Source organism: Phalacrocorax aristotelis, chromosome 2, assembly GCF_949628215.1.
Source record: "Phalacrocorax aristotelis chromosome 2, bGulAri2.1, whole genome shotgun sequence".
Classification (NCBI taxonomy): Eukaryota; Metazoa; Chordata; class Aves; order Suliformes; family Phalacrocoracidae; genus Phalacrocorax; species Phalacrocorax aristotelis.
The window spans coordinates 75,049,566-75,072,679 of NC_134277.1; the positions used below are offsets into that span (position 1 = coordinate 75,049,566).

The following is a 23,114-nucleotide window of genomic DNA, read 5'->3' on the forward strand; positions in this document are numbered from 1 at the left end:
TGGTTGACACCTCTCACCTTCCCTGGGATAAGCTGGGTGTGTGCTGAGCAAACATCCTGGTGAGCTGCATGCACTGGCCAGACCCTACTGGTTCAGAGCAAAACTAGCTGGAATTTCACTCTTTACTTCAGATGCAGCAGGTCCTGGGGCTCTAATGCTGTAAAATACAGAGTCCTTTAAATGAATGAAGAGACCCACCTCTCATCCTCTCTCCCTTTCTCTCTCTTTTTTTTTTAATTTCATAAGTCCATGGATTCCTTGATTTTAAGCTACGTAAATTCAGGCCAAAAAAACATTATGAAAGAAGTACTTGGTATTTCCAGGGTAGAGGCTAACAACTCAAGACAGCATTACTTATATGTTGGAAAGGGAGTTTTGACCTTTGTGGGGTAAAGTATAAACTGGTGGTTACGCCTGGAAAGACAAATTCTGATAGGCTGACCGCACGGCAGAGCTGTATTTGCACAAGCTGCCCTGGGTTCCAGGTAACTACAAACTATTTAACTCTAGCAATGCAAGCCTCTTCTCTCTTAAATCTTCAAACATTGATGGAAAATACAACAAAAATATTAAATATTGTGTTATGATTTTCTTCCCAACCTCTTTCTTTCTCTTTTGTTCGTAAGGCCATTATTTTGTTTCATAACAATTTTCTTGAGCAAAATCAACATGCTCTTTCTCCAACTTGAACTAATTAATGCTTTTATTTTCCCTCTTAAACCATATACATATAGTCATGCTTGGTTTGTACGCAGAGTATAGAGAATATGTTCCTCTCCTTGAAATTTTTTAAAAGATTTATCCAGGAGAACCATGAGCTGAGCTGTGAGCCACTGGTGCAGGTGTCCTCTGTGGGTGGGCAGTGGGAGTGTATGCAGGGCTGCACTGTGCAGATCGAATTTAGCAAGGTCTGTGCAGGGTATCCCAGTAATTCCTGTCTGTGGGAGAGGAGAGGGGAGGAGAGGAGAGAATAGTTGGAAGGTACCTACAACGATCATCTAGTCCAGCTGTAACCAGTACTTGCAGGGGACAAGCAGCGTGGGTGCCAGGTAACGCGTAAATAGATGGATGTCTATATGTCGACATCACGTGGCTACACAACACAGTCTAATTAAGACTTTGCCCCTTCTCAGCCTCTCCACAGGTAACATCCAGTTTGGCCCTGTGTTGAAGGATAGAAGAGGCTCAAGTCTTGCTGTTGTACCCTGGGGCTCACTCTCAGCCCATGTAAGCATGGACTTATGGCAAAACCATTTGGATCCTAGGTGAGTCTGAGTTTGCATATAAAATATAGGTGAAGGCATGGAAGGAAACACTCCCCTCCGAGCACACCTCTTACCCAGATGTAAAGAAAAAAAATCAAAGGGAAATATTTCATGTGCAAATAAGATTCTTGATTATAGGTTCCATTTTTATTAAATATTCCAGCTAAGTCCTGTAAGATTGGAACTTGGTGATTCATACATTTGAGGCAATTAGGCTTTGAGTTGCCATCCTTATATTTGTTTAGCTATTTTTTGTAGCATATATGTGTGCTTGCACAGTCTGCATGCAAGGTGTAATTTATCTGTCTGAAGGCTGCACTCTGAGTCACTGAGGGCATCCTGATTCATTTCCTCTGATAGTCCTCGAGGAATATCCTAGGTGCAGTTTGGGTTTTGCTTTCCCTTTAGAGACTGAGTTATACCGTAAAAGTGACAGTAAGCATCTGCATGTAGCAGATTGTGATTCCCATTATAGGTAAAAAAATTCACCCACCTTGCTCCTGAACTAAGTATTACTATTCAAGACTCAGTATTTCTGCTAAAAATCTGTCAGCAGCCTTAGAGGAGGATGCAGAAAATATATACATATATTTCCACTAAGTGATTTTTCAACATCAGACATTCAGCTACCATCTTACGACCAAGGGAATGTAAAACAAATGCTGTTAGAGACTTTGGTCTTTTGAAGCAGGAATCTGGTTCAAAGCCTGTTTAATTTAATTTAATTGTTAATTTAATTTAATTTATTTAATTCTAGTATTTGAAGATATGTTTAAAATAAGTCACTTGACCAACTTAATTCCTACTCAATTTCACTGCATTCCATTAAGGCATTCAAACAACCTGTGTCTAAAAATTATGCACACTGTAGAACTTGTCTCGTGTAAGCACTCATTAGTTCTTTGCATTTTTTTAATATATACACACAGAGAAAAAGTCCAACATTAAAGCACCGTGAAGAATGCAAAATTAAGCACTCGGAAAGTCAGAAATTACACAAGGTAAAATAGCTTGCGTAAATCTAATTTGGCCTCTGTTTGTGTGTGTTCACACAATGTATATGAGCTATTCATATGTATTTGAAGTGTATAACATTTGTGTACGTACAGTGAGAAAAGCCTTTAATTATACGACTACCTACTGGTTTTTTCCACAGAGGGCTTGCCTTATTCAGTGAACAGGATAGACCTGCTTTACATGCGGGTTACCTTACTGTGAAGAAGGTTGTTCCCTATATGACTCTGCCTTGTTAATTGTGGAGGTAGATGAATTACAAATGAGGTGGGAGAGTGGAAAAAGAGTTGAGGGCTGTCACTGCTTCTCCAGCAAATTAAATTGTTAACTGAGAAAGTCAACTGGCTGGCTACTGACGGGTATAGAGGTATCTGAGCAAGATCCTGTACTCCCCTTAGGAAAAATTATCAGGACAAACTGACGCAATTTAAGTTGCTGATCTGAGTGAACTGAACTGATTTATCCTATTGTAAAGTAGGGGGTGCATGCGGGAACCGGTCTGCAGGCAGACTGCAAGGGGAATTGCTTTCTAGCAAGGAAATGGTAACAAGCAGCATATGGAGGTAAATTCTTCTGGTGGCACAGCTGTGTCTGGAAGACAACATCTGTTCACAACCTGGACCAAGCTAGGGTAGAACTAGTCTGCGTTTACCTTTCTTACTCTACAGTCGCTAATATTCTACATCAGTACCATCATCTTCATTAACCAAATTCATAACCTCATTTAAAAAAAAGTAGTGTAACAAAGTTTATTTTTTTCAAATCCAGGTTGACTGGCTCTAATTATCTTCCCTAGTTTTAATTTTTTATTAATCGAGTGCTGCATCAGCTGCTTCATCATTTTGCCCAGGAGTGATGTAAGGCTTCTGTCTCTTCCTCAAAGCACTATATGATGTTATTCCAGTTGCATTTGTCTCATTTTATGAGTGCACGCCTCGAGACTCTGGAATGTGATTTACAAAAGCGCTGCACATTCACAGTTGCCAACAGGAGTTGTGCTTTGAAAATACAAAATGCTGTACCATGCTCAAGAATGCTAAACTGCTGGGAGCTGCAAGTACCCAAAACTTTGCGGTTTTCACCTTAACCTGTCTGCCTCTGAGTTTCCCAATATGAAAGGAAGGTAATAAACTGTCCCCTTATGGATGGAAACACTGTGAAAATATATGCATTAATATTTGTGAAACACTTGGGTACTTCATAAGGGAGAATTAAAAAAAAAAGCCCATGAGGACATTAATCATTAGTACTTGAGAGAGGGATTTGAAGATAGTCCATTAAGCAAGTCATGGGGCTCCATACTGAACAAGCAGAAAACAAAATATTGAATTGCTCCTCATTAAGACCCAGATTCTCAAAGGTATTTTAAGTGCCTAAATCCTGCTGAGTGTCAGGGCTTCTTAAGCGGTCATTAAGTGGTCTTTATTTTTTTTTAACAGAATAAGACAGGAGATCTGCAAGAAAAATTGTATGTAATCATGTAACTCTAGGGTGCATCATAATGCACTGTTAATTAAAGGTTGCCTCAGAATGCATGCCCACAAGATTTGGGGCACAAATTAGCATTGCCAAAGCAATCTTTGTTAACAGCATTTACCAACATCACGTTGCTTGACTTTGCAACATCTATGATGCTTTCCAGTAGTTATTATACACATAATTTCCTCTGTTTTTAGGATAATAAATGAAGTCACCCAGATTCCCCATCGCACTCACATCCCTAGCAGATGGGAGAGGGAACCCCTTCCCCTGCTGCCTCCTTCCAGGAGAGTAAATGACACAAGTAACAGGTTGTCGTCTTCTGTTTGAATCAGCATCAGGGAGGGACAGAAGATTTTGCCAGTGATTTTCACTAATATTTCCTGACATCAGAAGAATGGTGAAAGTCAGGTGTTTTTGGTTCAGTCAAGGTTGGAGTAGAGTGCACGGAAATGTGTACAGGCTTTTCTGCCTGTTCCCCAAGCGGCTTAGCCCCTTTTACCATTTTCAACTCATTTCTCTTTCTTCCTATTTATCTTGCCCACATCCAGCTCTCACAGCACTCACCTGGCCCTCCCGAACTGAAAAATCCCCTATAGCATCTGGATAAAGCCCTGTGCATCCTTATCTGATGTGATAGCTGACCCTGCTTTGAGAGGAGGTAGGATGAGAGACCTCCTGATCCCTACCAACACAAATTATCCTGTGATCTGATGAACACATTGTGCTTTCCTCCATTATATAAATAGTCTGCATTCCAATAGGTGATTCTATTAATCAATCTTTGTACCAAGTAGCTTTGGCTTATTGCATAGTCATAATTTCAGCTCTGTGGTACAGGATTCCTTTAGACAAAAAAAGGCAACCAAGCATACATCCCATAAAACACTAAAATATAGCTAGGGTTGCTGTTACACAGAATGAGGTTGTTGCAAATTCCACTTAAACCAGGAATTTGTGCCAGGAGTTCTTCAAAGTACTGTGGCTGGGCTTCCAAGAATCTGGAAATGTTAATGCCGAGGCTAAGGAAGCTTGGGTTTTTTTCTCCTCTCTGTAAACATGATGATATGTCTCTGGATCCTGGCTTCAAATCCTCTGAGCTGTGGCAGGGTGCCAACAGACAGGATGCTCGTTCTGCGACGGGTGCCTTGCTCTGCAACAGGGTGAAGTTCACCAGTTTCTACCCCTGTCATGTTGTCCCAGCTCTGAGGCTGCTCGCTCCATATTGCGGCAGGGATCAGACTGTCAGAGGAGACCAAAGCCATCTTTCCTGCTTCTCCTCCCCAAACTGTTGACGATCTAGGTTACGATGGTATGCAATTTTCTTAATGTAACTCAGCAAATGTGGAAAAAAATAAGCCAAAAGACATTGATTTATTCTGTTCTTGAATACAACTCATCTTTCAACTGATATCTTTTTGTCTTCTAACAAAGACGCACCCCAAAGATCCTACATCTTCCATCTGAGGGCAGAGGCACTCTTGGAGAAACCGTGCTTGATCACAAAACGTAGTGTCTTGTGAAGCCTTGCATGGGAGTGAGAGGCTTGTCTCTGTAATCTTAACTTCAGCATTTACTGATGTGTAGGCTCCAGCACACAGCTGGAATATTCCTTTCAAATCTTTCTCATCTCATTCAAACCAAAACCAACTTTCTCAAGAATATGTAAATGCATTTCTGTATTTGAAAGATATTTTTCCATGAAGTTTTGCTTCAGTTGTACTCATTTCATAAAAAATTTATTTCTTAATGCATAGAAATGTGTTTTCTTTCCTTTTTTGTCCTCAACCCCTCTTTTAGTCAGAAACAGTCTCTCGAGGATCACTGTTTCAAGGGTGGGAGAACTTCAAATACGTAAAAATATGTAACTCTCAGGAATAGGCTACCTTTGAAATTTTTCAGTTCCAAGCAAAGTCTTGTTGGGATTGATGTGGGAGCAACCCAGAAGAGGCATTTAGGATGAAAATGCTTGGTCAGCTTGAGTGAGGGTTGTCGCCTCTCGTTACGGGCTTTTCATCATATATTACAATTTTATTCTGTTTCTACAGATCTACTCATTCACAATACTCCCACCTCCTCCTCTAAGGGCTCTTCTTTTCCTTCCCATCCCTTCCAAGTTTTCACTTTTTTGCTTTCTTCAGTCAAATTTCTCTTTCCTCAAAACATTAACTTGAGGCTTCTGTTCCCTAAGTCCTCTTCTCCTCTCCATCTCTCCCTGCCAACCCCAGGCCACGCCAAGGCCTTTTCCCCTTTGAGGGAAAAGGAAGTGAGTGGTAGCTGGAAGTTTCTAGAAGACCTGCCCCAAACAATCCCATAGGAGAAGAAATCTGGGAAGGGTAGGAAGTGACCAGTTGGGCTAAATCATGAGCTCACGACATGAAAAGGGAGCACAGAGGAAGTAGGTCAGGTTTCCACGGGACACGTGCAGAGGTACCACCTAGCAAGAGCACATGGGGACAAACACAAAAAAGCCAATACAACAAATAAACCTTAACTAGCAAGAGCATCGCAAGTAACAAGAAATCGTTCAGTAAATACATCAGCAGCAAGAGGAAGTCAAAAGCAAGTGGATTACTCATCAGAGAGAGAAAGCTATTGACTGATGCTGAGAAAGCTCAGAGTACCTCATGCCTTTTTTGCACCAGTCTTGGCTAAAAGAGGTCACTTGTGATCGGGTGATCGACATAATGCATTTAATGACAAAGGAATGAGGTTTCAGCCCCGACTGGGGCAGAATCTGTTAGAAGAGTACTTAGATTACTTAAGGGTATTCAAACCAACAGGCTGGCTGGACTTCACACCAGGGTACAGAAGGAAGTGGCTCAAACAACGTTGGAAAGACCAGTGTCTATCTCTGAGAGCTCAGGGGGGATGGCCGAGGACCCTGCTGATGGAAAAAGGCAAAACTGCCGCCTACCTTTAGAAAGCAAATAAACACATAAACATGTAAATAGACCAGCCAGCTGTTTTTTTCCCCAGAAAGCACCTAGTACAAACAGACACATTGTAAACAGGCTGAAGGAAACAAAGAGGTAAGCAGCTATGAACACAGGCTTGTCAAGAGATTGGGAAGAAAGGAGCAAGGGCCACAGTCATCTGTGCCTAGGTTAGGCTCTGCACATTCGTTCATGAATGGGGGAGTTCTGTTTATGTGAAAAGGGTGAGCAGTGGGTACAAAACTGTGGAAACAGCAGTTGTCAGTGGTTTACTGGCAAACGGGTGGATTGTGGGTGCAATTCCAAACGGGTCCGTCCTGGGGTGTTTCATTAGTGGCCTTCAGAGATGGCATTAATTGAGGGAGCGACTGCAAGTATATGGGAGGATGAAATAAGAATGCAAAATGATCCTAAAACATTTCTTGCAAAGCACAGAACGTGACTGAAAAGCAGCAAAAGGAGTTGTGTTTGCAGGCAGGGTTAACCCCCTGCACACCCAGAGGCTGCAGGCAGCAGCCGAGGGGAAATCAGAGGAGAGCTGGGGGCGATCAGAGGCCAAGGAGACAGCAGGAGAGGTGGGCAAATTGCAGCTGGTTATCATAAAGAAAACATGGCGTGAGGACACGATAACAGCCATCAGATGTAAAAGGGCACTGCAACACAGGAAAAGGGAGAGAAGACTTCCCTGGGCCGGGAGCACCGGGTTCACCTTCCAGCAAGGAATATTCAGATCAGACAGGAGGATGAAGCATCGCCCGGGGAGGCTGCAGGGCCGCTCGGGTGCTGGGGATCCCTCAGAGCAGGACTGAGGGAAGCCATAGAAAGGGATCCAGAGCCACCAGTGGATGGGAAGCCTTTTTTGGTGTCCTATGTAAGAAAAGGAGCTAAAGGGAAGAAGATATAAGGAGTTAATGGTGTACGGTAACTCGCTTGCAGAGACTGGCTCAAGTAAATTAAAATCCACCAACGACCTGCTCTTCCATTTATATTCGGTAATGACGCCAGCCCTCCTCTAATGCACACAAGTATTTTCTGTTCACTAGCCACGTTCGTGTGCACAGCCGTATATTGATCTGTTGTCTCTCTTTCTCTTCTTCCAAAGATAAAAATAAACGCACGGTTCAGTAATGTACGGGCTACAATGAAAAGAGTTTGAGGCACTTATATGCTGAAGTAAATTTAGCTTAACATAAAAATATCCTTCACAAATTTGAATTGGCTCGTCTACAATTAATTTTAAAATTAATGTCAGGTATTAATATGATTCTTTTGGTTTTTGAAGTGTGTACTGATTTGACAGGCTGACTGAAGCAATGCAGGTATGTCTTCTCACCCCCCTCGACTTTGGGTCCTTCCCTCCGGGTCTGATCCCGCTCCAACACCCCCTACCCCCCCCTCCCCCCCCCCCAGCCACGCAGGGTGCTCCTGCCCCTCGGCTCCCCGGTGCTCCTCCGGCCCCGCCAGCCGCAGCCGCACTGCATTATTAAAGCGATACCGTGTAAATAATTGATAAGGAAATAACAGCGCGCTGTAGGGCGGGAGCGCCTCCTTCCCCGGCCCTCGCCCTGCCCGCCCCGCTGCCCCGCGGCCCCCGCGCTACCTGCCCCGGCACGGCGGAGCGCAGCGCGGCGCGGCCGTGGGGCGGTGCGGAGCCCGCGTGGGGCCGCCCCGCGGCGCCGCCCCGCCCCCGGCGGCGGCGGGTCCCTGCGGGGGGGGGGGGGGCCGGGCCGGGTCGGCGGCGCGGTGCGGTGCGGTGGGAGCAGGTGCGGCCGCCCGGTACCGCGGGGGCGGAGCGGGGGGCGGTGGCCGGTGGCGGCGGCGGGGCCGGGCCGGGCCGGCAGGTGGGGGCCGCCGGGAGGCGGAGGGCGAGGAGCCGGGCGGGCGGCTCGGCGAGCGGGCTGCCGCGGGAGGCGCACGGCGGCGGCGGTCGTACCCGCAGCCCGGGCCGCGGAGGGGCCGGCGGGGCCCCTTGCTGCAGAGCCAGATGTGCGGGACGGGGGGCTGCGAGGGGCCGGCGGGGGGGTGCTGGGGGCTGCCGCCGCCGCTGCTGCCGCGGCCGGCGGGGGATCCTTAGCCGTGCGGGAAGCGGGGAAGCCGCGTCGGGAGCTGTTATTTTCTTCTCCTCCTTCCTTTGCCTTCCCTCTCCTCCCTCCTCCTCCTCCTCCTCACCAAAACCGGGAGAGGAGGCGTGTTCGTAGAGTCTTGCTGCACCGGTTTTGCTTGGTTTCTTGTTGCAGGGTTTGGTTTGCAGGGTGGTTTTTCGGTGGGGATTTTTCTCCCCCTTTTCTTCTCCCCCCTCCCTCTTCCCTCCCTCCCTCTTCTTTGGGCCATTGCATGCTCGGATCCGGCTGGATCCTTCCTTTTATTTTCGGCGGTGTCTCTCGGAGGGGGGAAGGGAGAGCTGGGATGAGTGCAGCTTGACGCACAGGCGAGGGGAGGGGGGGCACCGCCGGCAGCTGCAGCGGTTCGTGGCCGCAGGGTGAGGACGGGAGCGAGCGAGGGGCTCGCTCGGTACCTCCCCCTTTATTCGCCCCTCTCCTTCCTCCCCTTCTTCCCTCCCTTCCCCCCCTCCCCCATCCGTCTCCTGCCGGGTCCGGCTGGGAGCGTGTGTGCAATATATTACGTTGCAAGGTGTGTGTGTGTGTGCGCGGAGCGGAGGGAGGGAAGGAAGGAAGGACTCGCGAGGGAGCTGGGGCTGCCCGGGCCCCGTCCCCTATGTGAGTCCCCCCGGGCGGCTGGATGGCGATAGACCGGCGCCGGGAGGGGGGCGGCGGGGGCCGGCCGCTGCCGGAGGAGAACGGCTCCGTGCCCGGGGGCGCCGCCGCCGCCCCCCCGGGGCCGCCCCCCGCCAGCGCCGAGATCCAGGCGGTGCCGGTGCCGCCGCCGCCCCCCGCCGCCGCCTGTAGCCCGCTGCTCCTCGACTACGATGGTTCGGTGCTGCCCTTCCTCGGGGGGCTGGGCGGCGGGTACCAGCGGACCCTGGTGCTGCTCACCTGGGTCCCGGCCCTCTTCATCGGCTTCAGCAAGTTCTCGGACTCCTTCCTTCTGGACCAGCCCGACTTCTGGTGCCGGGAGGCGGACGGGCAGGGCAACTGGAGCGAGTCCTTGGCGCCGGGCCACGCCAACCGCAGCGGCAACGGCAGCATCTTCCCCCCGCCTGGGCTGCCCACCCCCGTGGGGGGCAATGCCAGCGAGTGCGACTGCCACGAGTGGCACTACCGCATCAGAGCCGGCCTCGTCCAAAACGTCGTGAGCAAGGTGAGAAAGGTGGCTTCCCTCAGCCCCCCAACCCCGTCCAGCCCTCACGGACCCCCTCGGCCCTACCCTGGCGCTGCTCGGCACCCCCTCTTCCCAAGACAAGGGGAGCACCTGGACACAATGCGGATCTGTCCGTGTGTGCCGCCACCGGGTCGGTCAGGCGCCCCGTGGGTTACCCGGAGTACATCCCGCATCCCCGCTACCCTTCCCCTCCCAGGGTGTCACGCCGGGTGTCCGTCCTGTGGGTTTGTAGCTGGGTGCTGGCTGCGGCAGAGAGCTGTAAAGTTATGTCCTGAAAAGGGATCCTTGGTGGCTCCGCGGAGTCCCGGCAGTGGCAGCTGTCCCATCATCTCCGGACACGGGTGTCTGTGGGAAAGACAGTGCGGGGGAAGGCTCCACTTGTGATACTGCTTATCTTTGTGCGAGTGTACCAAAGCGGACATACAAGCCAAAAACTAGGTTGACTTCTGGGGAAGCTGATGAGGTGGTGACTGCTGAGAGGAAAACTAGACATTTTTGCTGAATTCTTTTTTGTTTTGTACTTATGCCCTTGATAGTTGTTTCAGTAGAGCAAAAGAAGAAAGCATGTCTCACAAGTTGTTGTACTCGGAGACAGAAAGCGCATGCTGCTCTTGTTTTGCGTTTCCTAATGTGATGGCTAAGGTGGAAAATTTCTAGTGAGGAGGGCTGTGCTGCTTTCTGCTCTTACTTCGTATCTGCTGAGTAGTGTGTGCAAAAAACCACCTCGCCTTTTCACCTGAAAGCTTTTGCTTGTTTATGCTACTGGCCCTGCAAAAGCCCTGCTATCTCTGGGTGGGCCTCGTTGGTATTAACAGGCAACTGGAGCTCATGGAAATGTAAAATGAAACTGTTACACCAGGAAAGTAGTTCCCTTAATCTCAAGACCCTGGCCTAAAATCAGCAAAAATTATTTCCGGGCCAGCAGCGTTGTTTGGATTAACTGTGTTTATCTAGTTGGGAGAAAGAAATGTAGCAATAATCAGTGACCGGCATGATTGTGCTTTGGTCAGCCGGCATGCATATGTACTTAACCATTGAAAATAATTTCAGTTTCTCTTTGTGGCCCTTGAAAGTGTGTGCAACAGGGGAAAAAAACAGGTAAAGCAAATCCCTCAAAACCTTGAACCCAGAATGGATTTTAAAAAAAAAAAGAAAAAAAGCAACCCAGCTAGTGGCCTTCCATGAGAAAAACACAGGCACATGGTACACTTGGATGGTTTGTGATGTAGAAGTGCATAAGGAAATTTGACATTTAAGAGAGGCAGATTCTCTTCTGTTTATAACCATAGACTGAGCTATTCATATGTTTTAGGGTTTAATGTTGATGCTTAAGCATGAAAAAAGTGATCTTGAAATATTTATTTTTAGTGTAAACTGTAAAAAAAAAAAATTGTTTGAAATGTTTGAATCTTTTGAAGGTCGTCATCAAGTTGGCCACAAAAGGTTGGGGGAGAGTTTGCTATCTTGCATGCTTCTTTAAAAATAATAAAAAAAGTGTTCTTTGGAAGAACTTGCGGTAAAGGGCAGATCAATTTTAAGGGATAAGCAAACAGCTGTGGTCCCTGCTGTCTTGTTTTCTATTAGAAAGAATAATAATCATCTTTTGAGACCATGGGTTTTTCTAGTGTGGAGTTTTTATTTTTGTTGAATATTCACTTCCAAAAAAACTTGGCAGCTTTTTTTCTTTGATTTGTAATCCCATGTAATTATAATTAGGCTGTTTTCTTGGGGTCAGGATTCTTCCTTAGCTTGTGCTTTAGTTTAGTTTCAGGGGTTTTTTGGGTGGGTGTACTGTCTGTTTTTATCTTGATGAAGAAAGAGGAAAAACCCAGGCAGAACATCAACGTAGCTTAATACAGACTTCCTTTCTTAGAAACCCCCAGGAGCTCTTGATACTGTGGGAGCGATTCTTGTAATGGCTGACTCCTTTTACATGCATCCCACTGTCCTTTGTGAGAAAAAGCTGCCCTGGGTGAATTCAGAAGACTGGATTTCAGACATCCCTTAAGTCCCCTCAAAAATACAGGTTTCTGTAATGTATTATGCAATGTTCTCATCTTTCTAAACAGTTTTATTAAGTCTTAGTCTAATATATGCTCATCTGTGTAGTAGCCAGGGGTTATATTGAAATATCATAGAGACAAAAGTATATTAATAAAAAATGCACTTTTGTTTGGCCGGTAAATCCCTTTGTTCACATCTTCAGTGCACCAAGCTAATAGCTACTGGATGCTCCTTGCTGTTCTGTCTTCAGAAATGACGAAACAACGTGCTTTGCACTAAATAGCGACATTTCCTGCTCTGCATTTTGTTTTACATGCGTGTAAGACGTCACTGCCCCCCATTCCTTGGGAGCAGATAGCTGGCCTTAAACTATGTTAAGTTTCACTGCCTCCGGAGCCCCTCTCCTAATGGTACCCTTCATCAGATGTTGCCTCTCTGTTCCTGTTTTCTCAGCTCTCCCTTCCCTGGTGTCCATTTTCTCCCAGTCTGTGTCATGCTTGGTATTGATGGAGTGGGGATCTTGCTGTGCTTTGCTTAGCCCTGCTTCTCTTTGAGTCTTTGCTGGAGCCAGAGGTGGCCTTGCACCTTCCTTGAAGCGAGGTATGGCCGTGCAAGGCGCAGCCATTACCCTGACCTCCTCGACTGAGTCACTGGGAACGGTGCTTTTTATAGTGCTTTCAGTCTCTAGAACTGGAAATGGTAATAAAGGATGTACTGCTTATTATTTAACACTGTTGAAATACATATACTGAAGAGGTCAGGTGCATAATTTAACCACAGGGATTCCAGTGGCCATATTAAATCACCCATCTGAGCTAATGTCCTGACTTGGTACATAAATCTTGGACTTCAGCCTGGTTTGTACATAAATATTTTCCTTTAGGACAATTCACTTGTAAGGCTTTTTCACTGCTAAATGCTTCTTTCAGGAATTTCATCTGTTCTCTATCACATCATCACCATTATCGCACACATGCACTCTGTTTATAGTAGTATCACTTGTGAAAGATATATTCTGAACTAGCCTTTAAGCAAAAGGCTAGTTAGGGAAAAAAAAGAAAAAAAATAACAACCCAAAACAACAACAGCAACACTAAAAAACACAAAAAAGCTGTCTTTTAAATGGTCCATGTATCTCACCACTGTCCCAAGGAAGGATGTTGCAAAATATTCTCCTATTTTGGCATGGGGAAACCTGAGTTCACATTTTACCCATTTGCAAACTGACGCTTTAGGTAAATTATTAGCGTTAACTCAATAAGCAACATAATGACAACTAAACATACGTAGTCATGAAGCCTAGCAGGAAGTTGGAGTGTTTACTCAGCAGGGACTTTTTTAACTCTCACGTTAACTTCTTTAGTGCCTGTATCTTCTGGCCATTTGTAAAGCCAGCTGTAATCTTGGGGAAAAGTTTTAATGGAAGCTCTTAGCTACAGGATTGATGGTTGTTGGTTTTTTCCCCTCCGTTACTACGATAACCTGTCCGCTGTATTCGATTGCATTACGTGGTGAGGTGGCTTGTTGTTCCGAATGCTAATTTCTATAATGGATACCAAAAGCTGACAATGGGCAGGACTGACACTTGATTAAATTGCAGTGGTTGATGGCACAGCATCCCTCCGTCCTCACCTGCAGCGTTCCAGATCATTCCACCTCTTGGGGGTGGTGTAGAGGGAAGTGGTTAGTTGAAGGCTGTGTTTTAATCACCCAGAGCAATTATGTAATAATATTTCATGTCTAGTCATAAGGGAATTCCTGTTGTGGCTGCTTTTCTGCTCCAGATGCTTTGTTTTGCTGCAATGCTGTTCTCTTGGCTCTCAACTTCCCACTTGATTTGGGTTGAGTCATCTTTGTTCCCAAGTAACATGCCATCAGCTTACCTATTTGCCGCTGCTTCATTTGTTCTCATGCCAGTTTGGCTGAGCCTCTAGCAAACTGTCCCCTCTGAGAAAGGAGAGCCGAATGGTCCAGGAGCGTTGCTGTCTTGGTGTGAACTTGGATGAGTTCAGGCTGTGATGTGATGCGCTCTGCCCCTGCAAGGGGGAATGTCTGTGCCCTACTAGCCTGCTTTTCCCTTGCTTTTATGGCAGTTCTGGCACTTTTCTGGACCTGTCTTCAGCTGATTTTAGTTTGCTAACCTGGTAGAAAACTTTCTCTTTAAATACTACTTTTTTAAAAAAAATTGTTATTATATTTTCTCTGGGTTTTCTGCTGGGTTGAAGAAGTGAAATGGTTCTTTGCAGTGACATGTGCCTTAGACTGTAGTGTTGTCTCACGGCATTATTGCAGGTATCTGCAAGTAGCCAGAAATGGTACAACAAACAGATCTGTGTGTGGTGACAGTGATGATAAATTTGGCACTGCTTGTGGGGTGATATTTCTTGGGGTAGGGGATAGTCGTGGATTTTTCAGGGGATAGTCGTTAATTAATTTGAAGGGTATCACTCTGACAAGGTCCTTCCCAATATGAGCTGTGCCACCCTTTCCAGGCGCAAATGGGAGATCTCTCACTCGTTTCTGCGTATCTGCCAGTTGGCTGGCCTCTGCAAAGAGATTTCAGAAATGCTGATGCTTCTCTCTTTTGTGCAACTGCCAGGATTGTCAGTGTTGGTTCCTGGCTGACCGACTGCTTCTTAGTCCTAAATTGATGAAAAGGTTGAGTTAGGGTACCCAGTGCGGTAGTTGGGTCAGAAGCGGCAAGACGGAAGCTAGCGATCACCCATGCCCTTGTTACCCTAGCATGGATTGAAAGGTGTGTGGGAGCCTACAAGGCAGGTACTTGCAATGGGCAGAAAAACTATTCTAAATTTCTTTCAGGCAAGGCTTTGAAATGACACTGTCTGGTCCTAATGAGTGCTGAAGGGGTAAATGAGTCCCTGTGGTCAGAGGTGTCCAGAAATACTGGCAGACCAGAGCAAAGTTCTACTACTATTTTTTTAATTTTATTTTTTTACTTAGCTATGGGAGAGATCCCAAACTTCACCCCCCACCCCCTCCATCTATGGCTTAGCTGATAAAGAGTTAGCTGTTGCCGGACTGAGCGCTCGCGGGCTTGAGAAATCTGCTTGTTAAAGAGGGAGTAAGGGGAGCCGATGGCGTGCCCTGCTGCAGCTGCTCTGGGGCCTGCCTGTACACTCTGAACATGGTGATGGAGTCTCACGGTTATCAGGGTGTCGGTGAATGCCCTAAAACATTGGGGCAAGTTTCTGGCTGAGTGGAGTGAAGGAAGTGGATGGCTGTTTCGGGAACAGCACCTGCACTTTCCCGTTGGTGCAGAGCTGTCCTCTGGCTGCCTGTAAACAGCAAATTACCTGATGTTGATCTTTGAGATAACTGAGTATGGTGATGTCGCCAGACTACAAACACTAGTTTAGTGAGCCTAGATATTGTTTTTATTTGTGGAAGGGCTGTTATGTATGGGCCAAAAAATTTTCAAGCAGTTGGTCTAGAAAACAGACTGGGTTAACACCAATACTGACATCAGAACTCAAGTAGTCTTAAGTCTGCGGTTTGGTACAGATTTTTTTTTTTTGTTAGAGGGAATCTACATAGAGTTAATGTTTATCACCCTTAAGATAAAGTGTCTCGGATACAGGAATCTGATTTCAGCCTACCATAAATAGTTCATAGCATTGGTAGAACTAACAGTAATCATTCAGGAAGGTTGTTCCGTATTAGAATATCTTAAAGTCATTCTTAGCTACCCAAGACTTGCTACTGAGCCTTTCATATTCCTCGCTTTCTGTGTGTATGTCAAAAAACTTAATTTTTTTTTTTCTGGATGGACATGATGTTTGAAATGGTTGCGGTTTTGTGTTTTTTTTGTTCTTACTCCCTATTATATCCTGTATCTTGGTCATTTAGTTCAAATGTACTGACCCTGCCCATGCTGTGGCAGAAGTTACAGGTTATGGTGTATATTTACTAGCTCTTCAGGCAGTCTAAAACCAAATGTCTATAGTGCTCTAAAAGTTTTACCTTTTCTTGCTCTGGCTACAAAAGGGCAGTTATAAAAGATGACCTCATGTTTTCTTTAAAGCATTTGTCAAAAAGGAGGAACTGGCACTTAGGCAGGCATCTCATTTGGAGCCAGTTCTGACGGTAACATTGAGATGAGGACTACAGACCAGCCAAACACGAAGGTTTTCATTTTTTAATGAAATAACATCTGGAATAGCACGAGACTTACAGTTTTCCTTATCTTAAAAACTTTTGGCCGTACTAATGGTGCAAATTCTTGAACTAAACCTTTCTAAATGAATTCTAGCGAGCTGCTAAATTTAGAAAATGCTGAAAGAGATCCAGTGCTTTTGTGTACCTTGCCTTTTGTTTTGCCTGTCAGCCTGTTTGTTTCTGCCTGATTTCCCCTCTGGGCTACCTGGCATCTCTGCTTGGGACAGTTGCTCTCACTCCCTACCTCCTCTTCCTCCTGCTCTTCTGCAGTACAGCCTGGCCAGCGCTGGGTTACCCATGAGTAACTGGAATTGATTGGGCTGAGATCCTGCTGTAGAAGAAAGGAGTGACATTTGCTGTAGATGATGTGTAGAAGATCAGAGAACCCAGTCATAGAAAGATGCTGCAGCTTTGCAGCAGTGCTGAGTGTTCAATTTTTGCACTGAATTCCCTCAGAGCAGCTTCTCTTGGGCTCTGGTCGCCTCAACTCTGAAATGTGTGCTCAGCGCTCATAACGTAATTCTTTTTTTTCCAGTTGACTCTTGTCAGCAGATGACCTTGTGTGCACTCTGAATTCCCTTTTAAAGTCAAGGGGGAAGGAAGGGACCTGAAGGAGGGAGAAAGGAGGTTCAAGCCCCTTTCAGAACATACCATCGGGGTGTGTGGCAGAGCTATCCAGCCAAAACCACTGTCAGTGCCTGATAACCTCTCAGTAACATACTGGAGCCATGCTGGCCCACGCCCGGTGCGGGTGCTGCGGAGCCTGGCATGCCACCGGCCTGCAAAACCCGGCAGGCAGCGATGATTGATGGGTGCATTGATAGCTCCCCCAGTCCAGGCCACATCAGACCTGGGAACATGTAATAGGCCTGTGCCTATTCCCACATGGTGGGAGATGGATCAGCGGCTGGCTGTGGTACGTGCCTGTGCTCGGGGCAGAAGCTGATGAGGTGAGGGCAAATGTGCTTGGGGGCAATGGGCTGGGTGGGACTTGCTCCTGTGGAGAAAACTTTTTTCCCCCTTGTTTTTCTTTTTACTCCTTCCCAGGAGGAAAATTTAATGTGTAGTGCAAGGTTTTGTTAGGATTTTTATTTTGTCTTCTAATTTGGGAGAGCTCCAGATGCTGGTTACTCTACTGGAACACAAGAACAAAAGACTAAATAAGTAAATATATCCTGATACTCATTTCTGGGATGCCTATCCAGATCCACAAGCAGCAAAGCCAAGAGAATCAGGAATGCTATTTGTGAGATGCAGGGAAGTGGTTCGCCTTGTCCAGCAGCATGTGATTTATAGTTACCCTTGCGTGCTGTTTTCAGAGCAGGGTGGTCTGGTTCCCTGGAAAAGGTTTTTCAGCTCCAGACAGTTGTGGAGGAATTCATTTTGGCTCAAGTACCATTTCCCTGTTACTCTGCAGCACTCTGGAGCTGCCTGGTCTCCTCCTGGCCTCCAGACCAAAGTCCATAAATGTGTAGGAAATGTCACAATGTCCACCCTACAAATATTATTAAGGGTAGGAAATGTAAAATAAACCATAATGCCTTTTCCCCTGCTCCGTCTCCCAGGGCTGTGTAAAGCATTGTCTGCTTGAACAATACAAGCTTGACAGACCACTTTCATATTTTGATTTGTAAAACAAGTGGAATATTTTTCTCCTTTCTTCCTTCCCCTTAATATTTATTTAAGTCTGAATTAATACCAGACCCTCTTTTTTTCCCCCTCTCCCTCTCCTTTTTTTTCTTCCCTGAGTTACAATTGCTGTAGTCCTCAAATGATGAGTCGGCAAGGTCATGGCAGCAATAATTGCATGTCAAAATTAAGGTGTCTGATCTTCTGATCTACGGTGACTTTGAGCAAGTATTTCTCATAAGGAATGGCTTCCTCCTCTTGTCTCCTTCCCCCTTCTCCATTTCAGAGTTTTATGCCATGCTTGACATTTTCAAGTTTTTCCCCCGATTTTTAAAAAGGCCCAATAAGATATTAAATGAGGTTTTACCATGTCAGACCCCTCAAGGCTGTGCATGTGCAGTATGTTTTACACACATGTGGTTCTGGCAGCCTGAAAAATACCAGTCCTCAAAGTGTTAACTTGTTTTCGATAATCAGATGATAACAAATGTTAATATTTAACTAAAATATTGGGGTTTTTTACATACGGCTTCTATTTACAGTGTGTAGGCCTGTTCCAAATACAAATTTGAGAACTAGTTTAACTTTATTTAGTTTGGTTGCAAAGTCAGTCCCAGCAGCACGTACTTTGTTTAGAAAGGCTGTTGTCAGCTGAGAGCTGAGGGATGGCACTCAAACCGTTTTTCCATGTGTGTCTCAGTCAGTTCTATTGATGGGCATTGTTGCTCCTGGTCTTTTCATGCCGCTGGAGCGAAGCAAACAGCTACAGGTCTTATAGCAAAGAACTGGTTTAAAATTAAAGTCGGTTTTGTGACAGTGGCTCCTAATGATGTCAGAACATGTGTAGAAAAGATACTTAACTGCAGCACAGACATGTAAGAGAGATGGAGATGTCCTGATCCTGCTTTCTGGAAAATTAGGAATGTAGCATTCATGAAAGCTGCAAGCAAGATTTTGTATCTCCCAACTCTTTTGATGCTAGATGACATTATGGAGTTGGAAAAAGCGAAGCAGATAGCATCAGCTGAGAAACAAGTTAGTTGACTAATTGAGGAGGACAAAGGCTGGAGAAAATGAAAATGTTTCAGAATAAAGGAAACTCCTGCTACTGAAAATAAAAGTAGTAGCGATGGAGAAGTGGGTGGTATGTGAATGTTACTAAAAGTGATTTAATCATGTTGAGTATTCAGAAGACTGTCATATGATTAACAAATCCTATTTTAATTGTTAATGTATTAGTGATGATTATTTACTTAGCAAACTTCCTTCTTCCCTCTCCCAGAGGGGAAAAGAAGCAGATCTGTGAAGAGAGCAAGGTTGGGAACAGAAGAGCTGATTGCTCCTGATTAAAGTGCAATGTTGAAGGATAGGCGAAACTTTTCCAGTTTTGCAGTGTTTCAGGTGGCATCTCATTACCTTGGGACTCTGCTGATGTGTTGGGTGGATAGCTTAGAGAGGCTTTCTTGCTTATGGCATAGACTAAGGAATAATTTAGTGAAGAGCATTCCGTTTAGTCTTTTCCAGGTTAGTTTATTGGCTCTGAGACAAAGCTGATCTGTGTCCTTTTGCATATTGGAAGTTTTGGGCTTGTTTTGTGATTAGTGTTGCTCAAGCCATCTCACCGTGCCGGGGAGATGGCTTTTACATGACTGAAAGGCATTAGATATACACAGGGCACAAAGATGTGTGCCCGGTGCTGCTTTGGTGGGTGCAGGTGGGAGATGCTACAGTAATGCATCTGCTGTCAGCATCACCTTTCTGCTGCTGGGGGCAGGGGAACGGGGCCACGCACATGCTGGGTGCAAGCGGGACAGCATCGTCCTATGGAGTGTAGTGAGGACAGCCTGGTTACCCTGAGGTAATTAGTGTAGGAGGCAGTGTATCTTCACAATGGAGTTGAAGTCTGCAAAGCAGGAGGAAGTGCTGGTTTTATGTATTGATGTTCATGTAGTGGTGTGTGGCAGCGTGGCACCGAGCCTGTGTGCTTTATTTTTAAGGCTGAAATACTAGACTTAAAAAACATACGCTTCAGAAATTAAGGTGGAAATTTCATAGCTGTGTCATGCACATCAGAAAATGCAGTTTTGAAGGATGCAACTTTAACTATGTTAAATTTCAGAAACCATTAGTGAAATTTGTGAAGTCCACAGCTGTGCAGTCCTGTACTGTCTGGCAGGGACGGAAACTGTTTTCGTAGGTACGTGAATCTGCTTTCATACAACACTGCATGATCTAATTATATCTTTCTTGGAAGACTGCTAAGCATGTGTCCTCTGGCTCACGCGCCCTCTCCTCTTTCCTTCTCCCCACTCCTCTCCCTCCCCGTGTCCCCAAAACCTTCGGCTTTGTGGTAGTGGTCAAAAGTATCTTCCTTGCTTTATTTTTCAAATAGTACATTGCTCAGGTGGTCGGTCATGTCCGTAGTTAAAGCAACCTGACAGTTTCTGTGTATGTGACCTTGTGGTCACTGTTCACAAGTGACTTTTACTTTCCATGCCAGGTGTCTGCCGTGGTCAGAAATGGTTTGCTGGTTTTTGAGAATGAAAAGTGCAGGAAAGTGTTATTCCTACTGTAAGAAAAAAGTATTGGATAAGAAGCCAAATGAACAAACCCACTCACATCTACTGAGTTAGCAAGCTCCAGTGTACGTGAATAGGGACCCCAGGTTTCTCAGGAATGGGAAGGAAGCAGATGTTGAGCGAAAGGTGATTCTCTGGTACCAACAGTATCTCTTTTGCTACCTGAGTGAAAGTTCTTGCAAACTTGGATGGTTATAACTCTCAAAATACCAGTGTGTACTTGCTCAATAGAAATTTGTTTTAGAAGGATTTATCTCGAAGAGGTCCTAAGCACTTAGGCACTCATCAAAGATTTTCATCAAAAGCATCCACTTATGATAAAGCTGAAGAAAGTTAGATGTGTTCAGCACTTGGAGGTCTAGCTTCATTGGAGAGGAAGTAGCTTAAAAGTCAGGTGTTGACTGTGGTGTGGGTTGAGGCATTCCAGTGTGGGTGGTGTAGGATTCTTTGAGTGGCTGCTCAAAGAAAACAAACAAAACCTCTCACTATCTGGTTTGTTGTTTTTCTTGTGTTTGTCTTTTTTTTTTTTAATGACTCTTCTGTTTTCCAGGTAGGACCAGTGGTGTCTGATAAAAATGTGAGGAAAGAAGTAGTTTGGAGATGTGTTTTTCTGAATGGGACTAGTCAAAGAAAGTGGAAATCATTCATTTTTATACTTTCTTCTCAAGTCTTCCAGGGTTATTTGGTGGTATTTTACTCTTCTTAATGTCCCCATTTTGAAATGTGACCTTCTTGATACTTCCCAGCTGGTTGTGCAGGTAGTCAAAAAATGCCAGGTGTTCTCAAGAATACTTTATTGACACCTAAAATACAGATCAGGGAGTGCTTTGCCCAGCTGTGATCTGAAAGAGGAGGCATCCTTACCATGAACCTTGAAGGTTAAATAGTTTAAATGCTCTGTTGTTGCCATGGCTGAGAGGGAGATAGAGATACCTGTGGCAGTAAAACCACCTCAACTTTTAAGTGTTGCAGTTGAGCTGGCACGTCCCTCTGGGAGGCTTCTCCTGCAAACTCTTCAGTGTGGTTTAACTGCCCAGTTATTTTCTATAGAGTTGAGCACCACACCATTTTCTGGAACTTGCACACTTTTGTTAACATCAAAAATGCAGCCGGAGCATCATCTTTGGCCAAGGGTTGAGAAGAGGAGAGAAATGTCCTGTAGTTGCCTGGAGGGACATTTTGTTACAGTGGTCTCCTGTAGCTGTAACTATGCAGAGATTAGTACCAGGAAAAGGCATTAGTGATCAGTATATTGTGATGTAAGTACTGGCTTCTTTTTTTGTAGTGCTTGGTCTGCTTTTCCTTCAGGAATAAGTACCTGGAGACTGTTTTGCTTTTTGTTACATATATTGTATGAAAAGCATAACTTTGTTTTTATTATTATTTTATTCTTTTTTTAAAAACAACTTTGTGGGTTTGTGGCTTTTTTTTTGGGGGGGGGGAACACACTAAGAGAATCTGAGGACATAAATTTAAACTCTTACTAGGTGAGGAATGTATATAGAAGATGGAATCTAGTGCTGCACAGGGAAAATACTTACTGCTTTTAAAATCTCCATCTGACATGCAGGTGGGCTTGTGGCTTTTCTCCAAGAGAGGTTTGGGGGTACCACACTTAGCTGTGGCATATGTGATGTGTAGAGGCTGGGGTTCCCAAAGGGGGACCTTTTCTCTGAGGGTCAAGAGGCTGTGTACGGTGTGTGGGGCATGTTATGTGCCTCAGGACAGAGTCTGTGAAGACCAGCACAGCAGTCGGGTGCTGCCTGGCCAGGGAAGGACCAAGGGGGCAGCTTCATGCCTGGCTTAGGGTCCTCCAAGGCAGCAGTGCGGGTGATCCTCTGGTCTCCTCGTGCTGAAACCAATGAAGAGGGTAGTTGGAGCAGGGCTATGATCCACCTGCAGACTGTTTGGGGAAGGGTCTGCTTTTCCTCAGCAGCGATCTGGGCATCAGTCATTAGAAATGAATTGCGAATCTACGGTGTAGGGAGAGGGTGTGCATGACTAGCTCCCCTCTTACAGGCTTTTTGTGCCAGCCTCCAGGCAAGCATTGCACAAGAGCATCTCTCCTCCTATCTCTTTGCTCCTTTTTTAGGACAAAAGGGACTGCCTTGCACTTTTCCATGCAATCCTTGGTAGGAATCCTGTTACAACCTTTTTGTGGTGGCTATTCAGTGTGCTTAGACACAACAGACAGCATTATGGCCTCTGGAGGACAGGTGCTTTCGAAGCAGGAGCCCTTAATTGAGACAGCTTGTGCATCTAGTAACAAACATGCAGCAGACTTTAAATTTGTGACTTTTATAACTTAACTTCAGTGCCAATACTGACTCACAGCAGAGTCGCTGTCCAGATTTTCACCCCATGTGAAGAAGATAGAGGATGGTTACTTTGTGGGTGCGTTAGCTCTTGCCAGATGTCTTCCCAAGCATGTTTCACATAGTCCTCCATCTTGATGTGAAACATAGTGACTCACAGCATGGATGGTGACTCACTGATATCAATTAAACATTAGGATCCTGAAGGTGTGATTCCTTAAGCTTTGAGAAAAAAAAAAAATGCTGTCACAACATGAAAAAAACACTTGCACATCTGTATAGGTGGCAAATTCTCTAAATTGCTGTACTGCTATGAAAAAAAGCTTTTGTTTTTTAAATGTTCCCTTTCCACCAGTGTATTTTATATAGAGTTATACTGAAACTGAAATAACAATATGGTCCTATTGGTTTAGGAAGTCACTTTATCAGATCTCTTGG

The 23,114-nt window shown here is 45.4% G+C and overlaps 1 protein-coding gene across 2 annotated transcripts in view; it reads left to right on the forward strand.

Annotated features, from left to right (window-relative positions):
* Positions 1-8,716: 8,716 nt before the first annotated feature.
* SLC22A23 (solute carrier family 22 member 23) overlaps positions 8,717-23,114 on the forward strand; it is a 118,431-nt gene continuing 104,033 nt past the window's right edge. The window contains exon 1 of one of the 2 annotated variants that reach the window (XM_075084131.1): positions 8,717-9,952. In XM_075084131.1, coding sequence (XP_074940232.1) covers positions 9,434-9,952 — 519 coding nt within the window. In that variant the 5' untranslated portion in view covers positions 8,717-9,433. The remainder of the gene's footprint in view (positions 9,953-23,114) is intronic. The other variant, XM_075084130.1, reaches the window with a different exon arrangement.